Genomic DNA, 10,552 nt, shown 5'->3' on the forward strand with positions numbered 1-10,552 from the left:
TTCAGATTAATGGGAAAGCTTGACTTGGGGGTAAATTAGATTGGATGGGTTTTTGGCAAGAGAATGAAGTGTTTGTGTTTTGTTTCAGATAGGAAAGCATTGATGTGATTGCCCCCAGGCCTTGAATAACCCATCTGGCCATCTAGAAAGAAGTGAAGTAGCAGACCTTATCTCCCCAAGTTTAAACACAGAGTTGAGTTAGAGAAGTTTTGTTTACTGTACAATTCTATCTCACAATCTCTCCTCCACTTTTTTTGTGTGCCTGTGTTTGTGTGTGTCTTAGTTCTAGGGTTTGAACCCAGGTCCTCACTCATGCTAGGCAAGTGCTCTACCACTGAGCCACATCTCCAGGTCTTTTTAAACGTTTCTATTTAGAGACAGGATTTTGTTACATTGCTTTGGCCTTGATAAATTGCTGAAGCTGGCCTTGAACTTGCGATACCCACTCTCCTGAGCTGCCGGGATTACAGGCGTGTACCACTGTGCCCCATGGCCTGTCAATTCTTTACTAAAAAGCATGGAAACGTAGTTGTCCAGAAGTTGTTCTGAATGAATATCATGGCTCACTAGTATCCTGGCTGTTTCAAACACCCCTTCAGATTTTACTTAGTTCTTTTCACAAATGGTACTAGAAATCAGAGAGATGGATCTCCCTAATTTGAAGGCTGAGCAGGATGTCACTTTTTGGGAAGAGCTCCACGGTGGCATTGCACTTTTCTAATCCTAACATGGAAATAATTCCATTTATCTGAGAAATCTGAATCTGACCTGGACAAGTAAGTGCAGGATGTTACAGCAAAGAGTTCCCTTCACCTCCTCTTGTTTCCACCTCCCGCCTTTAGGAGGCAGGAGAACCTGTTCTTGCACATTTCCTTGTGGTTGTCTCCTTGGCTGTTTCCATCAAGATTTCACCATGTGGCATCCATACCCAGCACCCCCTGAGCTCACAACAAGTTTCATGAGTGGAAAATTAATTTTCCTTTGGGGAAAAGAATGACAACAACATGCAAAGATATTAATGTAAAACTATTTTTTTCTTTATTGAAAATACTCCTACAAAGTAATGCTTCCCATTCCATACCGGGTGCATGGATATGCAGAGCCTGTGATGGGCTGGCAAGAGAATCACTCTAGGGGACCTGCTTTCATAAGAAATGGTTAGTATAAAAAACATCACATGGTATAACAGAATTAATCTGACATGATTAATTTTTGCTCTACTGGTGTCATAAGATGACAGCTAACTTTTGTATGACATTAACTTTTGTAGTGTATTTTTCAAATAGAACCTTGACATTAAATGCTTTACTCCACCACAGCCTAATGTTAACTTTTATATGTGCAGAATGCTTGGGATCTCTATAAAAATCTCTAATTGTATATCAGAGGATGTATGTCTAGATTTTCAGTTGGTTAGCGTAATTAAGTCCATTCTTCATCATTTTCTGTCGGAAACTCAAACACAGCTGGTACTGTCTGACAGCTCCCACTGAGTGTCTTTGACTGGATATTCCTTAGGGGGTAAAAATTAATCTCCTCTAAACCTGGGAGCTGCCTTGCCAGAAACTAAAGCTCCTGCTCCCTTTTCTTGCGACCTCATTGACATTATTCACACCGATTCATCTTCTACCATCTCTCCTAGGGACACAAACAAAACTAAAGCAATCCCTACTCCAAGGGGAAAGCTTTGAATGATTTGGCAAGTGCAATCCCAACACAAAGAAGTATCTTGCTTACCTACTTCTAAGAACTTCTGATTAAAATTTTCAGATGAGAGACCACCCAGCTCATGGACCCACACTAATGAGCTCATTTGACTTCTTTAATATTTGTAAGAAGTCACTTTATTTTTTTTTTTGTGTGTGTATACCCTTCTTTGGGAAATGATTTGGAACTGAAGAGAAAAAAATGTTTCAGGCAAAAAACAAAACAAAAAAAATATCAAAATGAAGCTCTTCTTTTTTATTCTTCCGAAAAGGAAACTATACTCTTGGTGAGTTAAAAATCCTCTTTATAGTGTCAACCATGCTCCGTCCTTTCCTAGCTCTTTAGTGTTCTTTAGTAAGACCACAAGAACACTGTTGCTAGTAACTACTCTTCTGTTTATGTTCTAAGAGTCTGTTCTGTGGTGGGAGATATCCTTTCCAGTGGAGTCCCTTCTGTTTGGGAAGAGTAGAAGAGAAGGGATACTTCCTCTGTTGGAAAGAACTAGGCAAACGGTTTCATGAATAATCCTACTCCTGGAATGGCCTCCTACCTGGTGACTTGTGTAACTGACATCTTGGACAAAGGACTGGGTGAACCACACGCCATCCTGACCCTACATAGAAATGTTCTCTCCCATGAAGTGTCCTTTCTGAGAGTTCCATGCTCCATGGAATGGAACCTGGTGCAGGATATTCCAAGGGGAAATAGAAGTCAGGTTCTTCCATGATGTCACAGGAGGTGTGGGCTGGAGGAACTGTAAAGGCATCTAGGGGAGTCACCTATTTTATAGGTGAGGACACTTGGCCCTAGAGATGAGCTGTGACTTGCTCAAGGCCACACAGCAACTTCACTTTCTGTTCCTCCTCACAGCTGTGCTCTGTGTGATATAAGTTGTCCTGCTACTACTAAAGTGAGGATGCAAGTCAGAAGAGAAAGGGGAAAAGCCCTTCCACTGTCCAAGCCACAACTGATTGCTACTCCTCAAGTTGTTAACACTTTGAGACTAAAAGTCAAAACGTTTTTTAAAATTTGCAAGTTGACTTAAAATGATTTTAGCTCACTATTTGTTTGATCCCAGTACCTTATTAGGGTACTTCTAGGACAATCACATTTATAGGACGATGTGCCACATTCCTTGGTAAGATCTGATCAAGACTGTTTTTGATCCCAGTACCTTTTTAGGGAAGACAAAGATGAAATGATTTTAAATTTTCAAGTATGGGATGAAAATGAAAATTATTCATTTGGGCCACTGCAAAATCCTCCCTTATTTTTGGATGAATAGTTTCCAATCCTAGCAGAGTAGGGAGGAGAAAGGAGGGAAAGCGCTCACCGGAGACAGTGAGCTATGAGGAGATGGACATGGTTCTTAACAGTTTGCAAACACCTGATGCTCAAGACAGCATTTCTCGGTGTTAGTCTACATCTTGCTTTCACTGTCGATGGGTTTCTCAGTGTCATTGTCCTGGGCAATCAGCTGGTATGGTTTCTTCATTTCATTCTCTTCGATCACTGAGTTACCCATTTCAACATCTTGGTTCTTCAGCTCATGTCTTGACAAGTGCTCAACAATTCCAGCTCCCAGGGAGTCACCCAGCACGTTGGTGGTGGTCCGGAGGCGGTCCCTGTGGGTGGAGTGGGAAGGAAGGAGAGGAGGCTCCTGTGAGCACCACGAGAGCTCAACTTCTACTGGGAACTCTCCTGGGAAGTCTACAGAAAGCCTCTCTTAAAATCCAGGGGGCGTGTCTACCAACTGCAAGGTCACATTCTGGACATAGTAGCTATAAAAGTTGTAAAAACACATAGACCATCAGTGTCCAGTGACTAGCTAGCTATGGCTACAGTCTCAGCAGTGGGGAAGAACCCCTCTCTTTCTTCTTTTTAAAAATAACTTTTTATTTGTTTCTTCTTCTTTTTTTTAATGTGGTGCTGAGGATCGAACCCAGGTCCTCACTCATGCTAGGCAAGTGCTCTACCACTGAGCCACACAATACCAGCCTCTCTCTTTCTCCTTTTATTTAAAATTTCTCTTTCCTCTGATTTACCTTCCATTATGCCAGCAGTTCTCAAAATGTGGCCCTGAGACCCCTGGGGGTCCCCAAGGTCAAAAGTATTCTATAACAACACCAGAATGTGACTTGTCCCTTTCACTCTCACATTCTCATGAATGCGTAGTGGAGTTTTATAGACTACCTGCCATAATGTCAAAACACGCTGGGGGCAGAAGCAGTTGGGATGACTCCAGCTGTCTCATAATAAGACGTTAAGGAGACTTACAAGATGTAAAAATAGGCCCTTCTTCCCACTAAGTTTTTGGGTTGCAAATAGTTGTTTCTCACAAAGAAATGTTATTTATGTTAGTACGTAGTATCATAACTTTCAAATGAATTTAAAAATTTTTAAGTTGTTCTAATATGATAAGAGAGAGCCCACTTAGATAAAAAAGGTTTTTTTTTTTTTTAACGCAAAAAGTTTTAAGTGTAAAGTTAAGAAACTCTGAGCACAGTAGCCTCATGCTACAAAAGTGCTGGAGTGACTGAGTGCTGACCAAAAGCCAGAGTCAGGCTGCAGGCTTCCTATGCACCAGTGCATTCAGTCCTCCCAGTACCAGCAGGAGGTGGAGGACATGAGCACCATGTTTTACAGAGGTGGAGACGAGGGGGTCTGGGTAGCCTGCCAGACAGGGCCAGGACATGATCCAAGTGACTAAGGAACTAGTGAATTCAGCATTTTTCACTCTAGTACTCCTCTGTGTTCTTATAGGTATTCACTTTGGGTATCCAAAGGACAAATTTTTCAAAAATGGAAGGGGACTTATGAGCAACAAGGGGCTGAGAAGTAAGCGGGAAGGGTAAGGAAGAGGGCACAGGGATGGGCCCTGGTGGTTAGGGTCTGAGGGTTATGGAGGGTACATTGCTTGGAACTTTCCCCAGAAACCAAAATCAATCCCATGAAGTGACACTAGTTCCATTTCCCACTATCTTCATGGCCACCCCTTGTTTTGGGGGACTCAGATGCGGACAGCTGCATTATATTACACCATTGGAATGGAAAGCACAAGGAGGAAGGGCCTGAACCAGTGTGTGGGGCCTGCAGTTTTGTTCCAGTCACTGTGACGACGTGTTGTGCAATTCAGAAAGGGCCTTGCTGATTTATGTTGGCTTTGCAAACAGCAGGTTTCCCAACTCTGAATGACTTTATGGAGTGAGAAGCACAGCAGCCAGATGCGCCCCACAGTCTGATAGGGGAGTCAGTGCACATGGCATCTTGGCTGGGTGTCCAGATCACAGCCAGGGATCAGGCAATGAGGACAGTTTGATTCCAGGCCAAACTGCCCCCTTCCTCCGAGTTCTTTTGACAGGTGTGCCAAGCTACTTAGCACCCTCAAAGAATGGTGGTGGTGGTGGTGGGGGCCCTGCAACATGACCTGGAACTCAGTGGACAGGTACTCACAGGAACCAGTCCACTGCGATGATGAGTGTGATGTCGTCAGTGGGCAGGCCCACAGATGTCAGTACAATGACCATCGTGACCAGGCCAGCCTGAGGAATCCCAGCCGCCCCGATGCTCGCAGCTGTGGCTGTGATGCTGTAGAAAGAAAAATTGAAACATAAAACATTTTTTTTTCTTTACAAATCTCTCTCAGTTGAGAGTACCCTGCAAAACTCATGGTGCCGGTGCACGATTTGTCATGTTAAAAGCCGAGGATATGCTTCAGAAAAATGGAAATGTGTCTAAAAAAGAGTCAATAAGCTAATGATTGTACCGACATTTATCATGTGTTTGCCATGTGTCGCCATATGCTAAGATGGCTTATCTCATTTGGTCCTCACAACAACCCCCCTGAAGTTGGTCCTACTATTACAGCCATTTTTAAATGGAGATACTAGTGGCTATGTTCTTTTCATGTCCTTACAAGAGTTTGTAAGGTATAAAATGCTATAGAATTATAGTACTAATTTGGTACTAATAAGTCCCCAACCCAAGTGGAGGGGCGTTCAAAGAGTGAACTTGAATGATTAGTGTGGTCAGAAAGAAGATGAAATTTACCAATTCAAAAGCAAAGTGGGTGGTGAACTAAGTTCTGTAGCACTGTACTTTTATTGTGTGTGGTGTCAGTGTGAACCTGCCAAGTGTGTTACCTGTCTGAGACTCAGTCTGTCAAATGTCTATTTGAAGAGTGATGTGAGAATGTGATAACATAGTAAACATTACCTTATATCTAAAATGGTAGTAATAAAGTAATAAGACTGTGGCAGAAAATAATCACGGTTCCCTGTACTGTCTCTTTTCTATGGTTCTAGATGTTTTGGCTGGTTTATGGACAACCAGAATGAAGACTATGCTTCCAGCCTCCCATGGACCTGAGGCCAAGTGGAAATGATGGATCAACTTAGAGGCTGGGCTACTTCTCCACTTCCCATTGGTTAAAATTTGGAGGTGGAGATGAGCCGTCCTAGACCACCTAGACAAGGGTAACACCCTAAGTACTTTGGCACCAAGCCTTGGTCCCTTACTCTGTAGAACACCTACCAGCCATAAGGGTTTTGTGGAGCACAGCTGAAAGAGAAATGCATTTCTGTCTTGTTTAAGTCATGGGTACTGTTGTCATTATTTTTAACTCTCACACATGCACTGAACCTTTTTTCCTAACTTGGAACTATTTAACCAACATGCCAAGGTATATTCAAGAATAGGTATTATGGTTTGGATCTAGAATTCAAGAATAAGTGTTATGGTTTGGATCCATGGTTAGTCCCCAAAGGCTCATGTGCTGAAGGCCTGGTCCCTAGTGCTGCAATGTTTAGAAACGGGGCCTTCAGGAGGTGATAGGACCACAGGCTCTGACCTCATCAGTGTGTTCATCCATTAATGGATTCCTAAGCTGAAGTCATAATTGGGAGGTGGTGGAAACCCACAGGGTAGGGTCTAGTGGGTGGAAGCAAGTCACTGGGGACATGTCCTGGAAGGGTGTATTTTTTCCCCAGCCACTTTCTTTCTCTGCTCTCCTGCTGCCATAAGGTGAGCAGCTTTCCTATTCCACACCCTCCCCACCATAATGTTCTGCCTCAGCAGGACCAGAAATAATGGAGCCAGTGACCGTGAACTGAAACCCTGAAACCCTGAGCCAGAATAAATCTTTCCTCCCTGAGGTTGATTTTCTTAGCTATTTTGTCACAGTGATGAAATACTGACTAACACAGTGGGTTAAGGTACGTTGAGATGCTGATCTGCCACCCTCAGTGTAGCTAGACTGGGCCTGGAGCTCCCAGAACCCCAAGGTCAGTCAATGACCTCTGGTTGCCTCCTTTTATTTCCAATTCACCTTACAACAATTCTTCTCTAATGGCATAAACATTTATACAGAGTCTAACATAACATTTTTAAATAAACATAACACTAATGTGGGGTTACTGATAATAGATTAAAAGAGAACATAAAACCAAATGCAGGGCATAAATCTGTATTTAATCTTGGTCTGGGAGAAAAAAGCTATAAAAGGTAATTGGGGAAATCTGAAGCTAGACTGGGTATTCAGGAAGTACTTTTAAGATTCTTACTACTGTGGTGACGTAGAAGAATATCCTTATTTTTAGTTCAATAGTTCCAAGTTAGGAGATACATGACAAATGATATACAGGTGAAATGTTATCATGATAGAGAGAGAGAAGCAGCAAAATGTTACAAAATGTCACAAAACTCTTACAAGCAGCAAAGTGTCTAAAAACAATTTTTAGATCTAAGTAAAGGATGCTTGTCTTGACTTTTCTATACGTAGGGAAACTTTCATAATAAAAAGCTATGAAAGGAAAAGCAAAAAGCTGACCTATTTTGATCTTCAAACATATCGTTAATAATAATTAAAGCCAAACTCCGTAACAATGAAAAGCAGAAGCCAACTTGGATTAGGAGGCTTAAAGCCCCCTGTTGCCATTAGATTTATAAATCCCTTCTGCCTAGTAACTTCCAGTAGGCCAAAGGGGGAGAGAGTAGTATTTGCATATATACACAGAGATTGGGGGAAGGTATGGAAAGAAAATTACCTTTCATGAGACAACTCAAATATAATAGTTAAAAATATTCTCCACAAAAATAAAATTCTCAAATCTTACGTGTCAGCATGATCTGTCATCTATTTTATACGACCTGAAAACTAACCCTAGAGAAAAAACACCAATCCAGTTTTACTGGTGTATTTTTCATTTTCTAATATTGTCTATAATAACCAAAACATTAATGCTTTTTAAAGCTGAAGTAAAATTTGAGACTTTTAAAAAAGAGAAATATTCATACTATGTCTTTCATAGACATTAAAAAGAATGAGCTAGATACATTTATAAATGGCATATTGATAAGCAAACCAATCAAGGGGCACACAGTATATGTGATATGATTAATTACAAAAAAGAAGTGTGAGTGTGTCTATGCAAAGAAAAAGTTCTTTTCAAACTGAACATGAATAATGGTTACTTACAGAAAGATGTGGAATGATATGGTGGTGGGTATATGCTTTACTTTTTAGTTTCTATACTTCTATACTATTTACTTTGTTATTAATGAGGGCACATATCTGTAATAAAAAGCTAATAAGATATCTAAATCTAAAAACAAAGCTAGTCTTCCAATCTCCAACCTCCGGTACATGTGGGATCTTCTTCCCAACCGGTTTCCTCAACCAACCTTCATCACCTTGTCATCTGCTAAAGTCCTTCTTTTTGTTTGTTTTGGTTTTGCTTTTTGGTACAGGGGATTTATTCAGTGGTATTTACAGGGAGTGGAGGGGTGCTTTACCACTGAGTTACATCCCCAGCCCTTTTGTAATATTTCTCATTTTGAGATAGGGTCTTAGTTCCCAGGCTGGCCTTGAACTTGTGATCTTCCTGCCTTAGCTTTCAGAGTAGTTGGAATGACAGGGATGTGTCACCACATCTGGCTTAGTGTTATGACTTGCATATGAAGTGTTCTCCCCAAATTCCTGTGTTAATGTAGGAATGTCTGGAGATGAAATGATTGGATTGTGAGAGTTGTAACTTCATCACTTCATCTCAGTTTGAAGAGAGGAGGTGGTAACTGCAGGCAGGTGAGGTGTGGCTAGAGGAGATGGGTCACTGGGGGTGTGCCCTGGAATGGTTCATCTGTCCTGTAGCCCCTACCTCCTGCTCTGTCTCTCTGCTTCCCAGCTGCCATAAGGTGAGCAGCAGCCCTCCACCATACATTTACATCATAATGTTGCACCTCATCTTGAGCCCAGACCAATGGATTTGGATGACCATGGACTAAACCTCTGAAACTGTGAGCCAAAATAAACTTTTTCCTCCTTAAGTTGTTCTCATCAGGTGTTTGCTCATAGCAACACAAAGTCAACACACTTGGTAAAGTCATTCTCAAAGAACATGTTGTGTAGAACTCTCCCTGTACCTGATTGTAATAATCTGTCCAAAGTTCAGGTCAAAGTTGTTAACTTGAGCGATGAAAATAGCAGCCAAAGCTTCATAGAGGGCGGTCCCGTCCATGTTAATGGTGGCCCCCACAGGGAGCACGAATCTGGTGATGCGTTTGTCCACACCATTGTTCTCTTCCAGGCACTTGAAGGTGATGGGCAGGGTGGCAGAACTGAGAACAGGACAAAGAGCATGTCAGCTGAGGGTTCTGGTACTTCTGAGTAAGTCTGTGTTTGGTCTTTTGGACAGACAGTTCCTTCCTCTCCCATGTCCTAACTTAAAGGGAACTAAGTCAGCACTTGTGTAAATAAGGGAGAGAGGTTAGGAACAGTGTGGCCCCTCATGGGATCACTTGGCAGCTCTCTTGCTTCTGGGTTCCTCTGCGATATCACTTCTGATTATCCCCCATCCCAGCAGCCTGTGCCAGGTCATTCTGCCATTTCTCTCTTAGGCAGATGTCAGCTGGAGAAGGGGATGACTATAAAGAGGAAAGGAAAGTTGACTTCCATTTTGTCCCCCCCAAAGTATATATAGCTAGCTAGTCCCTGAATCCCAAATGGATACGATCAGCATCGGAGGTGAAAGGGCCTATTTCTTGTTCCTGAAGTTTAAAACTCAGAACAAAATGCCTCCACCTGCCTGCGACCCGAGGGGCCCAGGTTCAAGGTAAAGTTTCAGACACATTTTCTCAGAGGGGTAAGCCACGCACCTTGAAGAGGTTCCCAGAGCTGTGATGAGTGCCTGCAGCAACCCTCCAATGAAAACCCAAGGGTTCTTCCGGGTGACCAGGAAGTAGAGGAGAGGCAGGACGATGACGGCATGAATGAGCAGGCCGACGATGACGGTCACCGTATACATGGCCAGCTGCCCCCCGATCACCCCCATGTCTTCCATCTCCACAATCTTCCCTGCGATCAGGAACAGGATACCCAGGGGGGCGTACCTGTGGGGAAGCGACACAAGACACCTGGAATTCTAGTTTCCAACAAGTGGTGAGACAGAGGGAAAGAGGGTGGATTTCCAAACTTTTCTTCCAGGATGCTATTAGGACTTTGTAGAAAGTGAGTTTCCTTCTTTTCTTTTTTAGTTATAAATTCCCCCGAATATTGCTGAATCAGTCTTTCCTCTCACTTAGAATTGTTGAACATTTCTCCTTATACTGTACCTGGTCTTCAGATGCCACCCCCTCCCCTTGCCCCCAACCTCTGCTAAGTGCCAGGACTGCCACAACCCACTGTACTTAGATCCAGACTTTGAAGCATTTTTCACATCATAACCCGCACCCCAAAGTAAGGCAAGAGTCACACAATACCATGCTGGTGTTTCAGATTTGCCTTCAGCCCTTTATTCCAGGGCCTTGATGATTATTTTTTTCCAAATTTACATGCTACTTAGAATATTAC

At 42.5% G+C, this 10,552-nt stretch overlaps 1 protein-coding gene across 2 annotated transcripts in view; it reads right to left on the reverse strand.

Moving 5' to 3' along the window:
* Positions 1 to 1,015: 1,015 nt before the first annotated feature.
* The window catches only part of Slc1a3 (solute carrier family 1 member 3), a 78,384-nt gene continuing 68,847 nt past the window's right edge, over positions 1,016 to 10,552 (reverse strand). For both annotated transcript variants that reach the window (XM_015496356.2, XM_048802889.1), the window contains exons 7-10: positions 9,859 to 10,092; positions 9,127 to 9,321; positions 5,161 to 5,295; positions 1,016 to 3,332 (exon numbers count right to left, since the gene is read on the reverse strand). In XM_015496356.2, coding sequence (XP_015351842.1) covers positions 3,128 to 3,332; positions 5,161 to 5,295; positions 9,127 to 9,321; positions 9,859 to 10,092 — 769 coding nt within the window. In that variant the 3' untranslated portion in view covers positions 1,016 to 3,127. The remainder of the gene's footprint in view (positions 3,333 to 5,160; positions 5,296 to 9,126; positions 9,322 to 9,858; positions 10,093 to 10,552) is intronic.

The sequence above is a fragment of the Marmota marmota genome, unplaced genomic scaffold (assembly GCF_001458135.2).
Source record: "Marmota marmota marmota unplaced genomic scaffold, marMar, whole genome shotgun sequence".
Taxonomy (NCBI): Eukaryota; Metazoa; Chordata; class Mammalia; order Rodentia; family Sciuridae; genus Marmota; species Marmota marmota.